General features: G+C 47.7%; 1 protein-coding gene across 1 annotated transcript in view; it reads left to right on the top strand.

Annotated features, from left to right (window-relative positions):
* The first annotated feature begins 1,357 nt into the window (after nucleotides 1-1,357).
* The window catches only part of LOC129816751 (cerebellar degeneration-related protein 2-like), a 28,783-nt gene continuing 3,385 nt past the window's right edge, over nucleotides 1,358-26,755 (top strand). Inside the window, exons 1-5 of the mRNA XM_055871640.1 lie at nucleotides 1,358-1,797; nucleotides 21,733-21,845; nucleotides 25,097-25,245; nucleotides 25,326-25,490; nucleotides 26,319-26,526. Coding sequence (XP_055727615.1) covers nucleotides 1,728-1,797; nucleotides 21,733-21,845; nucleotides 25,097-25,245; nucleotides 25,326-25,490; nucleotides 26,319-26,526 — 705 coding nt within the window. The 5' untranslated portion in view covers nucleotides 1,358-1,727. The remainder of the gene's footprint in view (nucleotides 1,798-21,732; nucleotides 21,846-25,096; nucleotides 25,246-25,325; nucleotides 25,491-26,318; nucleotides 26,527-26,755) is intronic.

Genomic DNA, 26,755 nt, shown 5'->3' with positions numbered 1-26,755 from the left:
TCTGAGTGTTGATTCTAGTGGGGTTAACACCAGTGTTATATCTGAGTGTTGATTCTAGTGGGGTTAACACCAGTGTTATATCTGAGTGTTGATTCTAGTGGGGTTAACACCAGTGTTATATCTGAGTGTTGATTCTAGTGGGGTTAACACCAGTGGGTTTGAAATATAGTATGTCTTTATGATATATGTCATGTATTGTCATAAAGACTTGGTCACTCACTTGGTCAAGGCTACGTGACTGAAAGCAACAATAATGTATCTGTGACTAGCAAACACAGTCATAGGTGTTACTGGTAACTCAAACATTTACTGGAAAGGTACCCTGGGCAATTATAACAGATGTGACGTAAAGTTATAATGTTACACAATCAATATGGAAATAACACCCTACAGTGTTAAAACAAAACCCCAAAACAAGTTACTGTCACACCACAGTTGTTAATTTCCTAACACTGAGAAAGTGTAACAGCATCAATTCATATAAAGTGTTCATTTAAGTCAGAGTTAGAGACCCACACTCTCAGGGTGTTAGTCTATCAGCACTTTGACACGTGTTAGTTGAACACATTTCTATGAAAGTGTTAAATTTAAAACCGTCTGTGTTAAAATTCCTATCTCAAATCTGCTGTGCCCAGTCAAAACATCCGCTCTGCTCTGTTTGTAATAGTGTTAGGAAAGGAGGAGGAGACAATTGAGACGTCTGCCACGTCTGTAAACTACACATTCTCTCTCTAGCGGTTCTTGGAACAGGATGGGACGGGGGATTGAGAGAGAGCGAGAGGTGGAAGTAACAGAGACAGAAACACACACGTGTCAACAACCCTGTTTTGCTTTAGACCAAACAAAGCCCCCAACAGACCCGTTTCTGAGTTTGCAAACACTGACGCGTGAGGGTAATGCGCGCAAGTTGGTGGCGGAACACCAACTTCTTATAGCGAAGGCAAAAAAAATCCATCTATTTACATGAGTGCATTTCACACTACTTTGGGATTATAATTGGAATCGTATGAATGTCCTTCTTAATATAATGTTTGTGTCATCATCGCAAATCAACTGCATTACACTTAAAAAACAGTTCAACACCAACCAGTAAAATGGGTCTTTGGCTAGCTTTTGCTACAGCCTATGTCAATGAGCGTTAGCATTCTAGCTAACAACTGATGCATCCAAAATAGTTATTTTGCAAAGATCACAACCAAATAATCTTAGTGACTGTTCAAGCTGGAATCAAACCATCCGTGTCAGCGTATGAGAACCCCCCCCCCCCCCAAAAAGTAATTTTGTTTAGAAGAAATAGAACCGTAAATCGAGGCTATGTTGACCGGGCGCAGATGGTCACGGCTTTCTTACTGCAGACAAGAGACTTGCGTATCTGTGCATGACGTCAGTGTGTCGTGTACTGGAAAGGGGTCTATAAGAAACAATAATTGGCCAATTTACACAGCATGCTTTTAAAATAGTGTTCGAGTCTCTTGTCTTTATGTGTCATTTTGTTTAATCTGCTGCCAAGAAAAATATATATATTTAGCCTGCTTCATCCGTTAACGTCGCAGCTCTTTCCTCATTCGAGTGTTGCGGCTGCGTTCAGAATCTGAAGAAAGATGAGCTAACGTTATTCCAGAGGCGGGCGGACAGCGAAATTGCGTGTGTGCCTGATTGTGTAGCCGGCTGGTAGGCACGTCTTTGCTGGCTTCCAGGACAACGTGGATGGTGGTATCCGTGTCTCGATGCTAGGAATGGAGGAATTTGTCACCGACGAGGAAGAGCCATGGTACGACCAGCAAGATCTCGAATCGGGTAAGTAGCATATGGGAAAGCCGTTTGCAGCCAACCGCATCCCCGATGTCAATGCACCGGGTAGCGGTTCGTTATTGGCGAGCTCAGATGTTCTTCTCAAACAAAGGCCTTTATGATGGAAGGCTTCTAGATCAGTATGCGAAGGTACATTTGTCCGTGCATCTTGACAAATAGTATGTAATAGTCTTCGAAATGTGCAACCGCAATTGAATATTTTGCTACTTTCTGACATCAATTTATTGAAGGGATTCCTAGGGCCTTTCTGACGTGGACGGGGAAATCATTTCCCTGCTGTTGTCACAATATTGCAAGAAAAACCAAATACTCTGCACAGTGGTCTGTTGGTGATTGCAAACAATGGGTTACAATATTACAATGTAATAAATGAACCATAAATAGAAGTTAGTACATTTCGCCTGTCATCAATGCAATGCAATTGTTCTTTGTAGGTTGCAATAATGATTAGGGATAACTTAACCTCGTTTATGCAGTCAATTAGGTTTTGTTGATTTCCTCATTCAAGCATTACATATTATGTTTTCCTTTTAGAATGTGGTGACTTTCAAGGCCTGTAGACTGTCATGTCCATGTCCCCATAATTCAATAAGAACTGAACATGTCAGTTGAACATAATCAATAAGAACGTGATTGGTTGAGACAAAGCATACATGGGCCAACAAAGCCGTGAAACATGCTTGATTTGCAGACTTGCAGATCCACTAGAATAGTTAATGAGCCAGAGATTATTTTGCTGCCCACAACATTTTCCGACAATGCAGCATAATTCACAGTATGCTGCTGTAAATATACAGGGTAATAGAGTATTTACTGTAAAATTGTATTGTACAATTTTACAGCAGTGTAGCGGAGCACCATTGAGCCCCCATAATACATTGCTCTTTACAGTACTGTACTGTAATATATAATTACAGTAGCTAACTGTGAATGTGTTGCTGTAAATTTACGGCAATATGTTACAGTGTACTGTTATAAGTCACTAGGCTATTCCCCAAATAACAACTGACGACGTGAGTAAAACATTTAAACGTGTTAACCCTCGCAAGGCTGCAGACACAGACGGCATCCCCAGCCGCGTCCTCAGAGCATGCGCAGACCAGCTGGCTGGTGTGTTTACGGACATATTCAATCAATCCTTATCCCAGTCTGCTGTTCCCACATGCTTCAAGAGGACCACCATTGTTCCTGTTCCCAAGAAAGCTAAGGTAACTGAGCTAAACGACTACCGCCCCGTAGCACTCACTTCCGTCATCATGAAGTGCTTTGAGGACCAAATCACTTCCACCCTACCTGACACCCTAGACCCACTCCAATTTGCTTACCGCCCCAATAGGTCCACAGACGACGCAATCGCAACCACACTGCACACTGCCCTAACCCATCTGGACAAGAGGAATACTTATGTGAGAAGGCTGTTCATTGACTACAGCTCAGCATTTAACACCATAGTACCCTCCGAACTCGTCATCAAGCTCGAGACCCTGGGTCTCGACCCCGCCCTGTGCAACTGGGTACTGGTCTACCTGACGGGCCGCCCCCAGGTGGTGAGGGTAGGTAACAACATCTCCACCCCGCTGAACCTCAACACTGGGGCCCCACAAGGGTGCGTTCTGAGCCCTCTCCTGTACTCCCTGTTCACCCACGACTGCGTGGCCATGTGTAACAGTTCAACTTTAGTCCGTCCCCTCGCCCCGACCCGGGCGCGAACCAGGGACCTTCTGCACACATCAACAACAGTCACCCACGAAGTATCGTTACCCATCGCTCCACAAAATCCGCGGCCTTTGCAGAGCAAGGGGAACCACTACTTCAAGGTCTCAGAGCAAGTGACGTCACAGATTGAAAGGCTATTAGCGCGCACCACCGCTAACTAGATAGCCATTTCACATTGGTTACACATGCACGCCTCCAACTCAATCTTCAAGTTTGCGGACGACACTACAGTGGTAAGCTTGATTACCAACAATGACGAGACGGCCTACAGGAAGGAGGTGAGGGCCCTCGGAGTGTGGTGTCAGGAAAATAACCTCACACTCAACGTCAACAAAACAAAGGAGATGATTGTGGACTTCAGGAAACAGCAGAGGGAGCACCCCCCTATCCACATCGACGGGACAGTAGTGGAGAGGGTAGTAAGTTTTAAGTTCCTCGGCGTACACATCACGGACAAACTGAATTGGTCCACCCACACAGACAGAGTTGTGAAGAAGGCGCAGCCTCAGGAGGCTGAAGAAATTTGGCTTGTCACCAAAAGCACTCACAAACTTCTACAGATGCACAATCGAGAGCATCCTGTCGGGCTGTATCACCGCCTGGTACGGCAACTGCTCCGCCCACAACCGTAAGGCTCTCCAGAGGGTAGTGAGGTCTGCACAACGCATCACCGGGGGCAAACTACCTGCCCTCCAGGACACCTACACCACCCGATGTCACAGGAAGGCCATACAGATCATCAAGGACAACAACCACCCGAGCCACTGCCTGTTCACCCCACTATCATTCAGAAGGCGAGGTCAGTACAGGTGCATCAAAGCTGGAACCGAGAGACTGAAAAACAGCTTCTATCTCAAGGCCATCAGACTGTTAAACAGCCATCACTAACATTGAGTGGCTGCTGCCAACATACTGACTCAACTCCAGCTCACTTTAATAATGAAAATTGATAAAAAATGTATCACTAGCCACTTTAAACAATGCCACTTAATATAATGTATATGTATATACTGTACTCTATATCATCTACTGCATCTTGCCATCTTTATGTAATACACGTATCACTAGCCACTTTAAACTATGCACTTTTATGTTTACATACCCTACATTACTCATCTCATATGTATATACTGTACTCGATACCATCTACTGCATCTTGCCTATGCCGTTCTGTACCATCACTCATTCATATATCTTTATGTACATATTCTTTATCCCTTTACACTTGTTTGTATAAGGTAGTAGTTGTGGAATTGTTAGATTAGATTACTAGATTACTCGTTGGTTATTACTGCATTGTCGGAACTAGAAGCACAAGCATTTAGCTACACTCGCATTAGCATCTGCTAACCATGTGTATGTGACAAATAACATTTGATTTGAAATATATTTTTTGCAGTAGCCTAGTCAACTACGGTCCAGGCCTTGTGCATCACCTCCGTTCCACGTTAATTCTATGGGACCATATATGATATTTGCATAAAGATAACCTACTTGACCTGGACTATATAGATAGTGTAAACACCATCATTCAGCGGAAACGCTATAGGTCTGAATTCAATTTGTATTAGTATTTATTAGGGGTCCCCATTAGTTCCTACCAGGGCAGCAGCTACTCTTCCTGGGGTTTGTTAGGGGTCCCCATTAGTTCCTGCCAGGGCAGCAGCTACTCTTCCTGGGGTTTGTTAGGGGTCCCCATTAGTTCCTGCCAGGGCAGCAGCTACTCTTCCTGGGGTTTATTAGGGATCCCCATTAGTTATTGCCAGGGCAGCAGCTACTCTTCCTGGGGTTTGTTAGGGGTCCCCATTAGTTCCTGCCAGGGCAGCAGCTACTCTTCCTGGGGTTTGTTAGGGGTCCCCATTAGTACTCTTCCTGGGGTTTATTAGGGATACCCATTAGTTCCTGCCAGGGCAGCAGCTACTCTTCCTGGGGTTTGTTAGGGGTCCCCATTTATTTCATATCTCTCCCCTCTTCATCACTGTTTTTCTCTTTGCCTCGCTCCCTGCCCCTCGCTCCCTGCCCCTGCCTCTCCCTTCCCTCGCTTCCTGCCCCTCGCTCCCTGCCCCTCCCTTCCCTCGCTCCCTGCCCCTCCCTTCCCTCACTCCCTGCCCCTCGCTCCCTGCCCTCGCTTCCTGCCTCTCCCTTCCCTCGCTCCCTGCCTTTCCCTTCCCTCGCTCCCTGCCTCTCCCTTCCCTGCCTCTCGCTTCCGTCACTCCCTTCTTCTCCCTTCCCTCGCTCCCTGCCTCTCGCTCCCTGCCTCTCACTTCTCTCGCCCCTGCCTCATGCTTCCCTCGCTCCCTGCCTCTCATTTACATTACATTTAAGTCATTTAGCAGACGCTCTTATCCAGAGCGACTTACAAGTACATACATCCATACTTTTTTTTTGTACTGGTCCCCCGTGGGAATCGAACCCACAACCCTGGCGTTGCAAGCGCCATGCTCTAACAACTGAGCCACACGGGGCTCTCCCTTCTCTCTTTCCCTGCCTCTCCCTTCCCTCTTTCCCTGCCTCTCCCTTCTCTCTTTCCCTGCCTCTCCCTTCCCTCGCTCCCTGCCTCTCCCTTCTCTCTTTCCCTGCCTCTCGCTTCCCTCGCTCCCTGCCTCTCCCTTCTCTCTTTCCCTGCCTCTCGCTTCCCTCGCTCCCTGCCTCTCCCTTCTCTCTTTCCCTGCCTCTCCCTTCCCTCGCTCCCTGCCTCTCCCTTCTCTCTTTCCCTGCCTCTCCCTTCTCACTTTCCCTGCCTCCCCCTTCTCTCTTTCCCTGCCTCTCCCCTCTCTCTTTCCCTGCCTCTCCCTTCTCTCTTTCCCTGCCTCTCCCTTCTCTCTTTCCCTGCCTCCCCCTTCTCTCTTTCCCTGCCTCTCCCTTCTCTCGCTCCCTGCCTCTCCCTTCCCTCGCTCCCTGCCTCTCCCTTCTCACTTTCCCTGCCTCTCCCTTCTCACTTTCCCTGCCTCTCCCTTCTCTCTTTCCCTGCCTCCCCCTTCTCTCTTTCCCTGCCTCTCCCCTCTCTCTTTCCCTGCCTCTCCCTTCTCTCTTTCCCTGCCTCTCCCCTTCTCTCTTTCCCTGCCTCTCCCCTTCTCTCTTTCCCTGCCTCTCCCTTCTCTCGCTCCCTGCCTCTCCCTTCTCTCGCTCCCTGCCTCTCACTTCCCTCGCTCCCTGCCTCTCCCTTCTCTCTTTCCCTGCCTCTCGCTTCCCTCGCTCCCTGCCTCTCCCTTCTCTCTTTCCCTGCCTCTCGCTTCCCTCGCTCCCTGCCTCTCCCTTCTCTCTTTCCCTGCCTCTCGCTTCCCTCGCTCCCTGCCTCTCGCTTCCCTCGCTCCCTGCCTCTCCCTTCTCTCTTTCCCTGCCTCTCGCTTCCCTCGCTCCCTGCCTCTCCCTTCTCTCTTTCCCTGCCTCTCCCTTCTCTCGCTCCCTGCCTCTCCCTTCTCTCGCTCCCTGCCTCTCCCTTCTCTCGCTCCCTGCCTCTCCCTTCTCTCGCTCCCTGCCTCTCCCTTCTCTCGCTCCCTGCCTCTCCCTTCTCTCGCTCCCTGCCTCTCGGTTCTCTCTTTCCCTGCCTCTCGCTTCCCTCGCTCCCTGCCTCTCCCTTCTCTCTTTCCCTGCCATGCATCACTCATCCCTAATCTCTCTATCACTTCATCTCATTGTTACAATTAATAGGATATCTGCCACAGGCTGAGAGCAGATGATGCATTTGCATTTGAGTCATTTAGGAGAAGCTCTTTTCCAGAGCAACTTAGCAATTAGGGTTAAGTTCCGTGCTCAAGGCCACATCGACAGAGTATTCACCTAGTCGGCCCGGGGATTCGAACCAGGTAATGCTTTGACCCTGCTCTTGATCTGGTCTTATATACACACACTATATACACACACACACTATACACACTATACCAGTGGAGGCTGCTGAGGGGAGGACGGCTTATAATAATGGCTGGAACGGAGTGAATGGAATGGCATCAAACCATGTTTACCATTCCACTTACTCTACTCCAGCCATTTATTCAAATATTTCTATTTATTTTACCTTTATTTAACTAGGCAAGTCATTTAAGAACAAATTCTTATTTACAATGGCGGCCTACCCCGACAAAACCCTTCCCTACCCCGGCCAAACCTGGAAGATGCTGGGCCAATGCGCCCTACGGGACTCCTGGATGTGACACAGCCTGGATTACCATGAGCCCGTCCTCCCAAATTAAGGTGCCACCAGCCTCCTGTGCACTATACACACACATTTACATTTACATTTAAGTCATTTAGCAGACGCTCTTATCCAGAGCGACTTACAAATTGGTGCATTCACCTAATGACATCCAGTGGAACAGCCACTTTACAATAGTGCATCTAAATCTTTTAAGGGGGGGGGGGGGCAGAAGGATTGCTTTATCCTATCCTAGGTATTCCTTGAAGAGGTGGGGTTTCAGGTGTCTCCGGAAGGTGGTGATTGACTCCGCTGTCCTGGCGTCGTGAGGGAGTTTGTTCCACCATTGGGGTGCCAGAGCAGCGAACAGTTTTGACTGGGCTGAGCGGGAACTGTACTTCCTCAGTGGTAGGGAGGCGAGCAGGCCAGAGGTGGATGAACGCAGTGCCCTTGTTTGGGTGTAGGGCCTGATCAGAGCCTGAAGGTACTGAGGTGCCGTTCCCCTCACAGCTCCGTAGGCAAGCACCATGGTCTTGTAGCGGATGCGAGCTTCAACTGGAAGCCAGTGGAGAGAGCGGAGGAGCGGGGTGACGTGAGAGAACTTGGGAAGGTTGAACACCAGACGGGCTGCGGCGTTCTGGATGAGTTGTAGGGGTTTGATGGCACAGGCAGGGAGCCCAGCCAACAGCGAGTTGCAGTAATCCAGACGGGAGATGACAAGTGCCTGGATTAGGACCTGCGCCGCTTCCTGTGTGAGGCAGGGTCGTACTCTGCGGATGTTGTAGAGCATGAACCTACAGGAACGGGCCACCGCCTTGATGTTAGTTGAGAACGACAGGGTGTTGTCCAGGATCACGCCAAGGTTCTTAGCGCTCTGGGAGGAGGACACAATGGAGTTGTCAACCGTGATGGCGAGATCATGGAACGGGCAGTCCTTCCCCGGGAGGAAGAGCAGCTCCGTCTTGCCGAGGTTCAGCTTGAGGTGGTGATCCGTCATCCACACTGATATGTCTGCCAGACATGCAGAGATGCGATTCGCCACCTGGTCATCAGAAGGGGGAAAGGAGAAGATTAGTTGTGTGTCGTCTGCATAGCAATGATAGGAGAGACCGTGTGAGGTTATGACAGAGCCAAGTGACTTGGTGTATAGCGAGAATAGGAGAGGGCCTAGAACAGAGCCCTGGGGGACACCAGTGGTGAGAGCGCGTGGTGAGGAGACAGATTCTCGCCACGCCACCTGGTAGGAGCGACCTGTCAGGTAGGACGCAATCCAAGCGTGGGCCGCGCCGGAGATGCCCAACTCGGAGAGGGTGGAGAGGAGGATCTGATGGTTCACAGTATCGAAGGCAGCCGATAGGTCTAGAAGGATGAGAGCAGAGGAAAGAGAGTTAGCTTTAGCAGTGCGGAGCGCCTCCGTGATACAGAGAAGAGCAGTCTCAGTTGAGTGACTAGTCTTGAAACCTGACTGATTTGGATCAAGAAGGTCATTCTGAGAGAGATAGCAGGAGAGCTGGCCAAGGACGGCACGTTCAAGAGTTTTGGAGAGAAAAGAAAGAAGGGATACTGGTCTGTAGTTGTTGACATCGGAGGGATCGAGTGTAGGTTTTTTCAGAAGGGGTGCAACTCTCGCTCTCTTGAAGACGGAAGGGACGTAGCCAGCGGTCAGGGATGAGTTGATGAGCGAGGTGAGGTAAGGGAGAAGGTCTCCGGAAATGGTCTGGAGAAGAGAGGATGGGATAGGGTCAAGCGGGCAGGTTGTTGGGCGGCCGGCCGTCACAAGACGCGAGATTTCATCTGGAGAGAGAGGAGAGAAAGAGGTCAAAGCACAGGGTAGGGCAGTGTGAGCAGAACCAGCGGTGTCGTTTGACTTAGCAAACGAGGATCGGATGTCGTCGACCTTCTTTTCAAAATGGTTGACGAAGTCGTCTGCAGAGAGGGAGGAGGGGGGGGGGGGGAGGGGGAGGAGGATTCAGGAGGGAGGAGAAGGTGGCAAAGAGCTTCCTAGGGTTAGAGGCAGATGCTTGGAATTTAGAGTGGTAGAAAGTGGCTTTAGCAGCAGAGACAGAAGAGGAAAACGTAGAGAGGAGGGAGTGAAAGGATGCCAGGTCCGCAGGGAGGCGAGTTTTCCTCCATTTCCGCTCGGCTGCCCGGAGCCCTGTTCTGTGAGCTCGCAATGAGTCGTCGAGCCACGGAGCGGGAGGGGAGGACCGAGCCGGCCTGGAGGATAGGGGACATAGAGAGTCAAAGGATGCAGAAAGGGAGGAGAGGAGGGTTGAGGAGGCAGAATCAGGAGATAGGTTGGAGAAGGTTTGGGCAGAGGGAAGAGATGATAGGATGGAAGAGGAGAGAGTAGCGGGGGAGAGAGAGCGAAGGTTGGGACGGCGCGATACCATCCGAGTAGGGGCAGTGTGGGAAGTGTTGGATGAGAGCGAGAGGGAAAAGGATACAAGGTAGTGGTCGGAGACTTGGAGGGGAGTTGCAATGAGGTTAGTGGAAGAACAGCATCTAGTAAAGATGAGGTCAAGCGTATTGCCTGCCTTGTGAGTAGGGGGGGAAGGTGAGAGGGTGAGGTCAAAAGAGGAGAGGAGTGGAAAGAAGGAGGCGGAGAGGAATGAGTCAAAGGTAGACATGGGGAGGTTAAAGTCACCCAGAACTGTGAGAGGTGAGCCGTCCTCAGGAAAGGAGCTTATCACACTATACACACACTATACACACACTATACACACACACTATACACACACACTATACACACACACTATACACACACTATACACACACACTATATACACACACTATACACACACTACACACACACTACACACACACTATACACACACACACACTATACACACACACACACTATACACACACACTGTACACACACACTATACACACACACTATACACACACACACTATACACACACACTATACACACTATACACACACACTATACACACTACACACACACACATACACTACACACACACACACACACACACACACTAGACACACACTATACACACACTACACACACACACTATACACACACTACACACACACACTATACACACTACACACACACACATACACTACACACACACTAGACACACACACACACTATACACACACACTATACACACACACTACACACACACACTACACACACACTATACACACACTATGCACACTACACACACACACACATGCACTATACACAGATGTACACATGGATCTTCTACTGTATATATGTGGTGAAGTAGGGGCCTGAGGGCACAGAGTCTGTGAATGTATTGTAATGTGTTTAAAATTGTATAAACTGCCTTAATTTGGCTGGACCCCAGGAAGAGTAGCTGCTGAGAGAGTGGGCAGGAGGGGGAACTGAGTGTGTGGGCACATCAGTAGAACTGAGGATAAAAATAAAGGGCGATGTATCTTCACTTCATTCAGAAAGAAGAAGAGTAAGGGAAAGGGAAAATACAGAGTGTTGGAGAAAGAGAGAGACAGTAGAAGATAAAAGGATGAAGACAGGATGAGACATGAGAGAAAGAGGAGAAAGATCAGAAGAGAACAAGCTCCATTTCTCTCTCCCATTTTCTGCACCCAGCCTTCCTCTCTGCACCCAGCCTTCCTCTCTACACCCAGCCTTCCTCTCTGCACCCAGTCTTCCTCTCTGCACACAGTCTTCCTCTCTGCACACAGCCTTCCTCTCTGCACACAGCCTTCCTCTCTACACCCAGTCTTCCTCTCTGCACCCAGCCTTCCTCTCTGCACCCAGCCTTCCTCTCTGCACCCAGTCTTCCTCTCTGCACACAGTCTTCCTCTCTGCACACAGCCTTCCTCTCTGCACACAGCCTTCCTCTCTACACCCAGTCTTCCTCTCTGCACCCAGCCTTCCTCTCTGCACCCAGCCTTCCTCTCTGCACCCAGTCTTCCTCTCTACACCCAGTCTTCCTCTCTGCACCCAGTCTTCCTCTCTGCACCCAGTCTTCCTCTCTGCACCCAGTCTTCCTCTCTGCACCCAGTCTTCCTCTCTGCACCCAGTCTTCCTCTCTGCACCCAGTCTTCCTCTCTGCACCCAGCCTTCCTCTCTGCACCCAGCCTTCCTCTCTGCGCCCAGCACCCAGTCTTCCTCTCTGCACCCAGCCTTCATCTCTTCACATCTCTCTGGTGCATCCTGTTTTCATCAGAAGTGCTATTTAGCCAGAAGGTTTGGCAGATTGAGATGTGGTAATAATCAGATGAAGAAGAGAACTTCCATGCTTAGCATCAAAGCAGGCATTTATTGATGCAGCGAGGCAACCTGCTGTTCTATACCGTAAGGAATCAGCAAACATGTTCCAATACAGATGCAGACATTTCCGTGTATTCTAGAAACACTATGCGAGGAGGAAAACATATTAATGATCATGCTTGGAACCCTTTGTAAGACAGACCAAGGCTGGCTCTAGGCCACACTCTGACCTGAAGCTATGTGCCCAGACCCGCTGAGGCCTGTTGGGACCTTATTGGTTAGCAGAGCTGGACTTTACATCTGATGACAGGGTTGTCACGCCACGTACCTGCTGTTATTACAGCTCTACCATCTCTTCAACAACCACCTCTCTACGTCTCCACGTACCTGCTGTTATTACAGCTCTACCATCTCTTCAACAACCACCTCTCTACGTCTCCACGTACCTGCTGTTATTACAGCTCTACCATCTCTTCAACAACCACCTCTCTACGTCTCCACGTACCTGCTGTTATTACAGCTCTACCATCTCTTCAACAACCACCTCTCTACGTCTCCACGTACCTGCTGTTATTACAGCTCTACCGTCTCTTCAACAACCACCTCTCTACGTCTCCAAACACACATTTTTGTTCCTTGTTATCCTGCAGATAACAGTTTGTGCTGCATCCATTTGTACACAGAATTTGAGCTTACTATGGGATTGACTGAAGACTGCAGGGAAGTCCTACTGAAGGGGTTGGTCTGCTTCACAGCTTTTCTGCAGACAAGGAGAGAGGGAACGTAGGAAGGAGAGAAGGAGGACACAACAGGGAGAGGTCTTGTTTTCCTCATTCCGGTGAATCCTATGGGAGATATGTAACTATAAAAACAACACACTGCTCAGAAAGGCTGGGCACATTCTAAACCAGGGGTGTTTTCTTTCGCGTGCACACACACACACACACATACACACATACATACATACATACATACATACATACATACATACATACATACGAACGCACACACACAGGTTACAGTTGTATTACATGTATTTCTGCAGCCAACGTGTGCACGTGCGCAGTTAGTTGTGACAGGAGTGTGAATCGGTCCCCTGAGGACAGTATGTCAGTGTAACTGACACTGCTAAAACATAACAAAGGAAAACCATAGAATTGGCCTGATAGCCCATGCAGGAAATGCACACAATCCATTCCATTATGTCTCAGTCACTGGGTCTGGGTGGTGATGTCGTCCTTCAGGGGGGTCAACTCCCCTTCCTGGTGTCCTTGTTTGGAGACAGTGGTCTGTGGAGGGTATTGATTAGGATGTTTAATGTTGCAAAGAAACCCAGTGCTCACCTCCTCTCTCTGTCTCTCTGTCTCTCTGTCTCTCTGTCTCTCTGTCTCTCTCTCTCTCTCTCTCTCTCTCTCTCTCTCTCTCTCTCTCTCTCTCTCTGTGTGTGTTTCTGTCTCTCATCCCCCTCTGAACACCCACTGTGGGACTCACCCCCCTGTCATAACGTTTGCTGTCATTAAATGTGAAGACTGTTATATTTATCAATTCTCTATGTGTAATTATTACGTAATTAAACTAATCACGGAATAGTAATTAACTAGGAAGTCGGAGCACCATGGGAAAATTGTTGTATAGAGTTTCAATTTCCCAAAATATAACTCTTCAGATATTTTATTATCTTATCGATTACAGTCTTCTATTAATGTATTGTTACCTCGTCAGTCTCATTACTAAACGTCACAAACCCTTGGATATCTGCACAAACCCTAACATAGATCATGAATCAGCGATTTACAAATTGGCTAAATTATATATTTACTAACTAACTAGTCACTCACAGAATTACATAAACACACACTAGGTCATACATTGGTTACTGACAAGATAGAAAAGTCCCTGGTGGGCTAAACCAATATGATGGCTTGGTAGACAAAGGAAAGGGGTGGGGACAGTTCAAGAGTGGGAAACTTAGAGTGGATTCACAATAATACAGTTGATAACTACACTCATGAAATGCTAATACGTTGAACATGAACAACTGCTCATTAGAAAATAAATAGCAATTCCCATATTTACGAGTGTATGCCTTTGTTGTCTCTCTCTCTGTGATCGCCGGTCCGTCTGCTGTATAATAGTCAGTTGACAGAAAGCCTCTGGTTTGTCCACCAGAGATCAAAGTCTGTCGTAGTTGTAGGTTGTTATAATGGATACGTCAGAGTGCCACTTGGTAAATGTTCTTAGAGCAGATGTGTTTACCAGACTAAAGTACTTAAACAGCTGCAGACTGAATAATCGGTCTTTAGTTAGTAGATTTCTTCACCATTTCAGCGTGGGGAGGATCTCAGCGTTCTCTGGTCTTGTCCTTCGGGAGAGTTGTAGCTTGAACCACTTCACCAGCATCACCCGGTGTGTTTTGGTAGAGTTGTAGCTTGAACCACTTCACCAGCATCACGCGGTGTGTTTTGGTAGAGTTGTAGCTTGAACCACTTCACCGGCATCACCCGGTGTGTTTTGGTAGAGTTGTAGCTTGAACCACTTCACCGGCATCACCCGGTGTGTTTTGGTAGAGTTGTAGCTTGAACCACTTCACCAGCATCACCCGGTGTGTTTTGGTAGAGTTGTAGCTTGAACCACTTCACCAGCATCACCCGGTGTGTTTTGGTAGAGTTGTAGCTTGAACCACTTCACCAGCATCACCCGGTGTGTTTTGGTAGAGTTGTAGCTTGAACCACTTCACCGGCATCACCCGGTGTGTTTTGGTAGAGTTGTAGTTTGAACCACTTCACCAGCATCACCCGGTGTGTTTTGGTAGAGTTGTAGTTTGAACCACTTCACCAGCATCACCCGGTGTGTTTTGGTAGAGTTGTATCTTGAACCACTTCACCAGCATCACCCGATGTGTTTTGGTTTGGAGTTGTAGCCATGTCAACACGGGGACCCTGCCCCTGCGTTATCTTGACTAACTGTACATTTTGTCACGAGTCCTTTTATGAGAAAAGGGGGCGTTCCATGACGTCAATGTAAATGTCTGTGCTCACGGGGTGTGGTCACTGACTAGTTAAAAACTTTATATGAAAACAATTATCTTGTTTAGAAGGCTAACATCACATTTCATCTTCTCACAAATAGTTTAATATTTGATCATATATTTTATACAACATTTAGATGTAAACCCCATAATTGAGATGTGTACTCAACCAAAGACACAGTAATGTGTGTCTCCTGTCCTTCATGAGATCACCAAATCAGACAAACTCGACATGACTGTCCCTTAAGTGTCCACTGACCACTCCAACTGCTTTGAATACAGAAATGCTGTTCAATTATTCAACCTTTTGATGTCCAAGTGTCTCTCTCTGTGTTCCACAGTTACATTCCAATCTCCCATACTACTTAACCCAGAGGCAGAGTATTTTACGACCGCCATAAAGCGGCCCTATCTCCCTCTGCAGGGGAGAGAGAGGGTGCTGTAGAGCGGACCCACTGCAACCTCCTTCAGATCTTCACAGTAGAGTTATGACATCCCTCTGAACCCACTGTGGGACTCATCTCCCTCTGAACCCACTGTGGGACTCATCTCCCTCTGAACCCACTGTGGGACTCATCTCCCTCTGAACCCACTGTGGGACTCATCTCCCTCTGAACACCCACTGTGGGACTCATCTCCCTCTGAACACCCACTGTGGGACTCATCTCCCTCTGAACCCACTGTGGGACTCATCTCCCTCTGAACCCACTGTGGGACTCATCTCCCTCTGAACCCACTGTGGGACTCATCTCCCTCTGAACACCCACTGTGGGACTCATCTCCCTCTGAACACCCACTGTGGGACTCATCTCCCTCTGAACCCACTGTGGGACTCATCTCCCTCTGAACCCACTGTGGGACTCATCTCCCTCTGAACCCACTGTGGGACTCATCTCCCTCTGAACCCACTGTGGGACTCATCTCCCTCTGAACCCACTGTGGGACTCATCTCCCTCTGAACACCCACTGTGGGACTCATCTCCCTCTGAACACCCACTGTGGGACTCATCTCCCTCTGAACCCACTGTGGGACTCATCTCCCTCTGAACCCACTGTGGGACTCATCTCCCTCTGAACCCACTGTGGGACTCATCTCCCTCTGAACCCACTGTGGGACTCATCTCCCTCTGAACCCACTGTGGGACTCATCTCCCTCTGAACCCACTGTGGGACTCATCTCCCTCTGAACCCACTGTGGGACTCATATCCCTCTGAACCCACTGTGGGACTCATCTCCCTCTGAACCCACTGTGGGACTCATCTCCCTCTGAACACCCACTGTGGGACTCATCTCCCTCTGAACCCACTGTGGGACTCATCTCCCTCTGAACCCACTGTGGGACTCATCTCCCTCTGAACCCACTGTGGGACTCATCTCCCTCTGAACCCACTGTGGGACTCATCTCCCTCTGAACACCCACTGTGGGACTCATCTCCCTCTGAACCCACTGTGGGACTCATCCCCCTCTGAACACCCACTGTGGGACTCATCTCCCTCTGAACACCCACTGTGGGACTCATCCCCCTCTGAACCCACTGTGGGACTCATCCCCCTCTGAACACCCACTGTGGGACTCATCCCCCTCTGAACCCCCACTGTGGGACTCATCTCCCTCTGAACACCCACTGTGGGACTCATCCCCCTATTCTGTTATTCACGGTCCCTTAGCCTCATTCTAATAGTTCCTATTCTGTTATACACGGTCCCTTAGCCTCATTCTAATAGGCCCTATTCTGTTATTCACGGTCCCTTAGCCCCATTCTAATAGGCCCTATTCTGTTATACACGGTCCCTTAGCCGCATTCTAATAGTCCCTATTCTGTTATACACGGTCCCCTAGCCTCATTCTAATAGGCCCTATTCTGTTATACACGGTCCCTTAGCCCCATTCTAATAGGCCCTATTCTGTTATGCACGGTCCCTTAGCCTCATTCTAATAGTCCCTATTCTGTTATTCACGGTCCCTTAGCCTCATTATACTAGTCCATGTTCTGTTATACACGGTCCCTTAGCCTCATTATACTAGTCCATGTTCTGTTATACACGGTCCCCTAGCCTCATTCTAATAGGCCCTATTCTGTTATACACGGTCCCTTGTCCTACTGTCTTATTCTAACGGAGCAGTGGGACAGCACTGAATCCACAGAACTAGAATGAGATTCTATTTCTATGACTGGAAGCAGCCTCCTCATTGTTTGCGAGTTTAACCCTTTGAGGAGTGACCTCTCGGTGTTCTCTTCCTGAACATTATCGCTTAGTGAGGATTGAATCGGCCGTAGAATTGGAATTGGAATGGGAATTAGCAGTCATGAAATAGGAATTGGTTAAGTAACGTTCAACGTAGGGTTGAATGTGCTGTGCATAGTGCTGGAAGGCTAGCAGAGGAGTTGATTAGCTGTGAGTGCAGCAGGCAGGTCTATGTATAAGCCCATGCCAGAGAGGAGTTGATTAGCTGTGAGTGCAGCAGGCAGGTCTATGTATAAGCCCATGCCAGAGAGGAGTTGATTAGCTGTGAGTGCAGCAGGCAGGTCTATGTATAAGCCCATGCCAGAGAGGAGTTGATTAGCTGTGAGTGCAGCAGGCAGGTCTATGTATAAGCCCATGCCAGAGAGGAGTTGATTAGCTGTGAGTGCAGCAGGCAGGTCTATGTATAAGCCCATGCCAGAGAGGAGTTGATTAGCTGTGAGTGCAGCAGGCAGGTCTATGTATAAGCCCATGCCAGAGAGGAGTTGATTAGCTGTGAGTGCAGCAGGCAGGTCTATGTATAAGCCCATGCCAGAGAGGAGTTGATTAGCTGTGAGTGCAGCAGGCAGGTCTATGTATAAGCCCATGCCAGAGAGGAGTTGATTAGCTGTGAGTGCAGCAGGCAGGTCTATGTATAAGCCCATGCCAGAGAGGAGTTGATTAGCTGTGAGTGCAGCAGGCAGGTCTATGTATAAGCCCATGCCAGAGAGGAGTTGATTAGCTGTGAGTGCAGCAGGCAGGTCTATGTATAAGCCCATGCCAGAGAGGAGCTGGCAGCAGCCTGCTTTTCTCCTCATTAGTTTAATTGAGGGAAGACAGGACAGGACAATAAGAAAGAGGAGAGACAGCATGGTTGAAAAGCAAGCACTGGAACAAAATGATGCGTGTGCAACAAATTCCCAGGTGTGTGTGTGTGTGTGTGTGTGTGTGTGCGAGCTTGCCATCTCTCCTGTCTGTTCTTTCTGTTTCTGAACACTCTTCAAAACAACAAACATACTGTGTTCTCTCTCGTTGAAGATCAGATTCTGATTAGAATGAACTCTGATTATCAGATAACTGAAGTGTTGATCAGTGATCCCATTGTCCATCACTCTCAACCTCAGAGTTTTACTGTCAGCTCAGTCTCTACAATGAGAGTGATGGTGTTTCCATTGAGTTGTTGTGTGTTTTCCCTTCTCAGATATGACCACAGGTCCCAAAACACAAAACATATCTCGCTGCTGTGTCAGACCTGAAAATATAGACTATGCATCGGGCTGATTCGCTCTGAAGGCAGAATACAGTCCCTTCCACTCCTGTTTGACCCCTAATCAATGAGAATATCTCTCAATCTCTCAACTGCACCATTTTACCATAAAATGAGAGAAGTATTCTAGTCTAGACTGATTGTTAGTGTCTTGTATTGCTTCACTACTAGAGCAGTGTTCTTCAGTCCTGTTCCAGGGTGTACATGACTACACGTTTTTGTTTGAGCCCACACTCTGCTTGCATGTGAATAAAATGCAGAATCTAACAGCAACTTCATATCCTGTCACTTTCTACTTTAGACATTAGCATCCCCTCCGCCCTGCTGCAGAGAGACATACTGCATAATATATAGACTCTGTGGAGAAGTGGTGTCTTGTCTTCTGATGATCTTGGCAAACATCTCAGACATTCACTGGCAGAGATACAAGGGTCAGAATGTCTCAGACCTTCACTGACAGAGATACAAGGGTCAAACATCTCAGACCTTCACTGGCAGAGATACAAGGGTCAAAACGTCTCAGACCTTCACTGGCAGAGATACAAGGGTCAAAACGTCTCAGACCTTCACTGGCAGAGATACAAGGGTCAAAATGTCTCAGACCTTCACTGGCAGAGATACAAGGGTCAAAACATCTCAGACCTTCACTGACAGAGATACAAGGGTCAAAATGTCTCAGACCTTCACTGCAGAGATACAAGGGTCAAAATGTCTCAGACATTCACTGGCAGAGATACAAGGGTCAAAATGTCTCAGACCTTCACTGCAGAGATACAAGGGTCAAAATGTCTCAGACCTTCACTGGCAGAGATACAAGGGTCAAAACGTCTTAGACCTTCACTGACAGAGATACAAGGGTCAAAATGTCTCAGACCTTCACTGACAGAGATACAAGGGTCAAAATGTCTCAGATCTTCACTGCAGAGATACCAGGGTCAAAACATCTCAGACCTTCACTGGCAGAGATAGAAGGGTCAAAACATCTCAGACCTTCACTGGCAGAGATACAAGGGTCAAAATGTCTCAGACCTTCACTGGCAGAGATACAAGGGTCAAAATGTCTCAGACCTTCACTGGCAGAGATACAAGGGTCAAAACATCTCAGACTTTCACTGACAGAGATACATTTTCTTTGTAGCATTGTCTCTCTCTCTCCCCCTTTCTGTGTCTCCCTCTCTTTCTCTCTAGAATGAGCTTGTTCATCTATGTGTATCTCAGGGAGGAATTCTTTGTTAAAAAAATGTACTCACTTTTTCATGATATCCAATTGCAATCTTGTCTCATCATCCCCAACAGAGGGCGAAGGTCGAGTCATGCGTCCTCCGAAACATGACCCGCCAAGCCGCTCTGCTTCTTAACACCCGCTCACTTAACCCATAAGCCAGCTTCACCAATGCATCGAAGAAAACACTGTTCAACTGACAACCGTGTCTGCTTGCAGGCACTGGCCCGCCACAAGTAGTCGCTAGAGCGCGATGAGCCAAGTAAAGACCCCCAGACAAACCCTCCCCTAACCCGGACAACGCTGGGCCAATTGTTTGCCCTGCCTTGTAGGACTCCCAGTCACGGCCGGTTGTGAACCCCAGGCTGTAGTGACGCCGCAACACTACGATGCAGTGCTTTAGGTCTCCCGAGTGGTACAGAGGTCTAAGGTGGAATGTTTTCATGTTTGAATGTTCTGTTTGCAGACGCTCTTAGAAGCCTGCTGAACATAGAACTGTGATTCCAAATTATAAACTGGGTGGTTCGAGTCCTGAATGCTGATTGGCTGACAGCCGTGGTATATCAGACCGTATACCACAGGTATGACAAAACATTTATTTTAACTGCTCTAATTACATTGATAAACAGTTTATAATAGCAATAAGGCACCTCGGAGGTTTGTGATGGCCAACCACGGTTAAGGGCTGTATCCAGGCACTCCGTGTTGCGTCGTGCGTAAAAACAGCCCTAAGCCATGGTATATTGGCCATATACCACACCTCCTCTGGCCTTATTGCTTAAGTGGATTATTATTTTTATTAACTAGGCAAATCACTTAAGAACAAATTCTTATTTTCGATGACAGCCTAGGAACAGTGGGTTAACTGCCTTGTTCAGGGGCAGAACAACAGATTTGTACCTTGTACCTTGCTCGGGGATTCAATCTAGGAACCTTTCGGTTACTAGTCCAACACTCTAACCACTAGGCTACGCTGCCACCCCCATATTACAGTATGAACAACGCTTTCTACTGTGGCTGTCATAGGGACGAGTGCAGACTCAAAAACTATTTTTACCATCTTCACTGACATCTTTGGACCAGCAAAGGAAAACCTGTTCCTGCTGCTCTCTTATTCAGACAGTTTGTTACAGCTCTTGCTCTCAAAATGTAAAATCTCTTTCTCTCCCCCCTCGCTCCCTCCAACCTATCTCCTTCTCCGTCTCCCATGGCCCTCTCCATCTCTAATCTCTCTATCCCATCTCCTCTCTCCCAACTTCCACCCCCCTCCATCTCTCTCCACCTCTCTCCCTATCTCAATTTCAATTTAAGGGCTTTATTGGCATGGAAAACATGTGTTTACATTGCAAAAGCAAGTTAAATAGATAATAAACAAAAGTGAAATAAACAGTTAAAAAATGAACAGTAAACATTACACTCACAAAAGTTCCAAACTAATTATGACATTTCAAAAGTCATATTATGTGCAAATAGTTCAAGTGCAAAAGGGAAAATAAATCAAAATAAATATGGGTTGAATTTACAATGGTGTTTGTTTGTTCTTCACTGGTTGCCCTTGTGGCAACAGGTCACAAATCTTGCTGCTGTGATGGCGCACTGTAGTATTTCACCCAATAGATATGGGAGTTTATCAAGATTGGGTTTGTTTTCGAATTCTTTGTGGGCCTGTGTAATCTGATGGAAATATATGTCTCGAATATGGTCATAGATTTGGTAGGAAGTGCAGCTCAGTTTCCACCTCATTTTGTGGGCAGTGTGCACATATCCTATCTTCTCTTGAGAGCCAGGTCTGCCTACGGCAACCTTTCTCAATAGCAAGGCTATACTCACTGAGTCTGTACATAGTCAAAGCTTTCCTTAAATTTGGGTCAGTCACAGTGGTCAGGTATTCTGCCACTGTGTATTCTTTGTTTGGGGCCAAATAGCATTCTAGTTTGCTCTGTTTTTTTTGTATATTCTTTCCAATGTGTCAAGTAATTATCTTTTTGTTTTCTCTTTCTCTCCCTCTTGCGCTCTCTCTCTTCCTCATTCCCTCCCCCTACATCGCTCTAACCCCCCCCCCCCCCCCCCCCCCCCCCCCCCCCCCACTCTCTCTCAAGACCTCCACCTGGCAGCAGAGCTTGGGAAGACTCTGTTGGAAAGGAACAAGGAGCTGGAGGATTCTCTACAGCAGATATACATCACCAATGAGGAGCAGGTGCAGGAGATTGAGGTAGGAGGGACAAGTCTCAAACGCTCCATGGATGTATCTCAATAGTCTAACCTCTACCCACATAGTAACCTCTACCCACATAGTAACCTCTACCCACATAGTAACCTCTACCCACATAGTAACTTCTACCCACATAGTAACCTCTACCCACATAGTAACTTCTACCCACATAGTAACCTCTACCCACATCCAGGGGTTGGAACCTAAATTAATTTCCAATAATTTCTTTCTGCACAAAACCATTATTTTTTTTCAATCCGTTCCAGAGCAAAATAAAGTTTTGAACCGGTTCGAACCCCCCAAAAATGTCCTCTATGTTCCTTTTTAACCTCGGAAATCATAATTATTTTTATTTTTACATTTAGCTCTACATTAAATTACTTCACCAATGGATAGAGCAGCTTGCTATGTACATGCATTGAAATTTTGCAGGTGAGGAGAGCGCTGGGCATGAAGCGCTGGGCATCTTGTGATGACATGCATTATCTGAATTAGGCCCACATAATTATACCTACAGAGGAGCGACTTCTATGAAAGAACTTTGAATGTCTTTGAACTTCAGAGAGTTGGCTTAACTGACGTTGGACCAGAGCTAGCTAACGTTGGACCAGAGCTAGCTAACGTTGGACCAGAGCTAGCTAACGTTGGACCAGAGCTAGCTAACGTTGGACCAGAGCTAGCTAACGTTGGACCAGAGCTAGCTAACGTTGGACCAGAGCTAGCTAACGTTGGACCAGAGCTAGCTAACGTTGGACCAGAGCTAGCTAACGTTGGACCAGGCCTAGCCCTTGATCATGACTCTTCAAGCTTCTACTTCTAAAAATTCCCTTTTCCAGAAACAAGTCTCTCACTGTTGCCGCTTGCTATAGACCTCCCTCTGCCCCCAGCTGTGCCCTCGATACCATATGTGAATTGATTGCCCCCCATCTATCTTCTGAGCTCGTGCTGCTAGGTGACCTAAACTGGGACATGCTTAACACCCCGGCCATCCTACAATCTAAGCTTGATGCCCTTAATCTCACACAAATTATCAATGAACCTACCAGGTACAACCCAAAATCTGTAAACACAGACACCCTCATAGATATCATCCTAAGTAACTTGCCCTCCACATACACCTCTGCTGTTTTCAATCAAGATCCATAATGGGTCTGCGACCAAACGACCACCCCTCATCACTGTCAAACGCTCCCTAAAACACTTCTGCGAGCAGGCCTTTCTAATTGACCTGGCCGTGGTATCCTGGAATGACATTGACCTCATCCCGTCAGTAGATGATGCCTGGGTATTCTTTAAAAGTGCCTTCCTCACCATCTTAAATAAGCATGCCCCATTCAAAAAATGTAGAACTAGGAATAGATATAGTCCTTGGTTCACTCCAGACCTGTCTGCCCTTGACCAGCACAAAAACATCCTGTGGCATTCTGTATTAGCATTGAATAGCCCTCGTGATATGCAACTTCTCAGGGAAGTTAACAACAAATATACACGGGCAGTTAGGAAAGCTAAGGCTAGCTTTTTCAAACAGAAATTTGCATCCTGTAGTACTAACTCAAAAAAGTTCTGGGACACTAAAGTCCATGGAGAATAAGAGCACCTCCTCCCAGCTGCCCATTGCTCTGAGGCTAGGAAACACTGTTACCACCGATAAATCCACTATAATTGAGAATTTCAATAAGCATTTCTCTACGGCTGGCTATGCTTTCCACCTGGCTACCCCTACCTCGGTCAACTGTCTGGCACCCTCCACAGGAACACGCCAAAGCCCCCACCATTTCTCCTTCACCCAAATCCAGATAGCTGATGTTCTGAAAGAGCGGCAAAATCTGGACCCCTATAAATCAGCTAGACAATCTGGACAATCCGGGCTAGACAATCTGGACCCTCTCTTTCTAAAATAATCTGCCAAAATTGTTGCAAATCCTATTACTAGCCTGTTCAAACTCTCTTTCGTATTGTCTGAGATTCCCAAAGATTGGAAAGCTGCCGCGGTCATCCCCCTCTTCCAATGGGGTGACACTCTAGACCCAGACTGCTACAGACCTATATCTATCTTACCCTGTCTTTCTAAGGTCAACGAAAGCCAAGTTAACAAACAGATTACCGACCATTTCGAATCCCACCGTACCTTCTCCGCTATGCAATCTGGTTTCAGAGCTGGTCATGGGTGCACCTCAGCCACGCTCAAGGTCCTAAACGATATCATAACCGCCATCGATAAGAGACATTACTGTGCAGCCATATTCATCGACCTGGCCAAGGCTTTTAACTCTGTCAATCACCACATTCTTATTGGCAGACTCGTCAGCCTTGGTTTCTCAAATGATTGCCTCGCCTGGTTCACCAACTACTTCTCTGATAGAGTTCAGTGTGTCAAATCGGAGGGCCTGTTGTCCGGACCTCTGGCAGTCTCTATGGGGGTGCCACAGGGTTCAATTCTCGGGCCGACTCTCTTCTCTTTATACATCAATGATGTCGCTCTTGCTGCTGGTTATTCTCTGATCCACCTCTACGCAGACGACACCATTCTGTATACTTCTGGCCTCTCTTTGGACACTGTGTTAGAGTGTAGGGGCGGCAGGTAGCCTAGTGGTTAGAGCGTTGGACTAGTAACCGGAAGGTTGATGGATTGAATCCCTGAGCTGACAAAGGGAACATCTGTTCTGCCCCGGAACAAGGCAGTTAACCCACTGTTCCTAGGGTGCTGATTAAGGCAGCCCCCCGCACCTTTCTGATTCAGAGGGTTTGGGTTAAATGCAGAAGACACATTTTAGTTGAATACATTCAGTTTGACAACTGACTAGGTATCCCCCCTTTCCCTAACTGTCTAAACTCTAACGTAACCTCTACCCATAAGTTAGGTGTAGATTGGATGACAATCTACTTGTTGACTGAGCAGAGTAGTAGGATGTTGGCTCTTCTCTGCTGTGGTGGTTGGCCTACCTAATGCCTCAGTAACTCTTTGACCCTGCTAGCTGATCCAAATATAGTGAAATGGTTCACTGAGTTCATGACCAAGGGGTTTTAGAGTAACCAGTGGAGGGAATAGAAGTGCATTTCGCGTTCAATGATTTAAATTGTTTTTTTCCCGCATGAATCTACATACAACACCCCATAATGACAAAGTGAGAACATTCCGCTCCAGTCATTACCACGACCCCATCCTCCCCAATTAAGGTGCCACCAACCTCCTCCTGTGATATTTATGTGTGTACAGCATATATATATACAGTATGTCTCTCTCTGTGCAGTACCTGGCTAAGCAGCTGGAGGTGCTGAGGGAAATGAATGAGCAACATGCTAAGGTGTACGAGCAGCTCGATGGGACAGCCAGAGAACTGGAGTTCACCAACCGTACCCTGGTACTGGACAGCAAGGCCTCGCAACATAAGATGGAGAGGTGAGCTGGACGAACGCACAGCGTCAAATGCACGTACACAAACACACTAACCCCATTTCTCTCTTCCCTGGTTCTCCCAGGTTGACGGGGACCATCGAGACCCTGCAGACCCAGGTGGAGTCTCTCTCTGGGCAGGTGGAACAGCTCCACTCCCTGGAGCAGCTCAGGGTCCGGAGGGAGAAGAGGGAACGGCGCAAAACCATCGCCTCCTTCCCTTGCCTTAGGGAACTCTGCACCGCACCCAAGTGAGGGCTCATAGCAGTCACACTCACGTCTTTGGTTACTGGATCTCAAGGTCCCTAGACTATGTGTTGCGCTTGTCTGTAGGTACAAGTAAACAAGTTTTTGTGATCGGAGAAAAAATCCCCATGTCGTTGCCTGCTTGTTGCGGGCGTCCGGCCGTCACCGACGCTTGTTTAATGTAATTGGGTCAGAGACACAATCTGAGAGCTACCGATCCCGTCTTTGAGCCGTACCAGACGTCCCGAGATTTTCAGACGTTCGATTCTATCGGAACAAAATCTGCAATGCTCTTGTAGTGTGAGTACGGTGATCATCAATAGCCAATGAGAGCTGGCCAGAGAAGAAGCCAGCGAGATGATGACGTTGTATCACATCACCCAGAATGTGTAGACTCTCCAGCAGGAACCATGACTACAATTATTAGGTGTTTTGTACTTGCCTTTAAAACAAAGTGTCAAATCGTTACAGCTCTGAAGTTCACAGGCAAATGTTATTCAACTCAAAAAAAATGTTGGCTAAATATTTCAACTCTGTGTGGCAGGTGTGAATGTCTGACTGAAAACGATTGAGGCTGCTTTGTTCCAGCTACGTTAACAATCTAATCACCATCATTGTTTTTCACGAGACAGTGTGTTGGTAATCGAAAATCCTCACGACCAAGTAAAGAATCTTGTAGTGTGTGAACCCCTGTCTGTGCCACATCGTTTAGTTGGCAAGACAAGAACATCTACAGGAAGGATTGTAGTTTAATATGAGAGGCTCAGCGATGTTAGGATTTTAGCTGATATTGTGTGGAACTCTGTGTCTCTCTATCTCTGTCTGTCCGTCAGGTATGAGGATGGGTTTGTGGTGGGCCGCTCAGACAGCTTCACCTCAGAGACTAAGCGGCAGCCAGCAGAGGAGGAGAACGAGCGTCTGAGAGAGGCGGTGTCGGCGCTGCGCTCGGCCGTGAGGGCGGAGCGGGGTCGCAGGGAGGGGGCGGAGAGAGAGTGTCACGTCCTCCTGGGGGAGTTCTCTCGTCTGGAGTCACGTGTGCTGGTCAGAATCACTCCTATTTCAACTCCATTTAATATTCATTCCAAAAGGAGTGCCTCCGTTTTTTTATGGTTGCATGTTCTACTAAGTCGGTTCAATCCAATGAGTGATACTGATACTTGTTCCTAACTTAAATATAGCAGGGCTCCTAACTCTCCCTCTTTTCTGGGAGAATAAAAAAATTGAGTGATTGGTTTATTGACTGTCTGACTGACTGACTGATTGACTCGTT

This window comes from Salvelinus fontinalis, chromosome 1, assembly GCF_029448725.1.
Source record: "Salvelinus fontinalis isolate EN_2023a chromosome 1, ASM2944872v1, whole genome shotgun sequence".
NCBI lineage: Eukaryota > Metazoa > Chordata > Actinopteri > Salmoniformes > Salmonidae > Salvelinus > Salvelinus fontinalis.
This window is presented reverse-complemented; position numbering and strand designations above follow the sequence as displayed.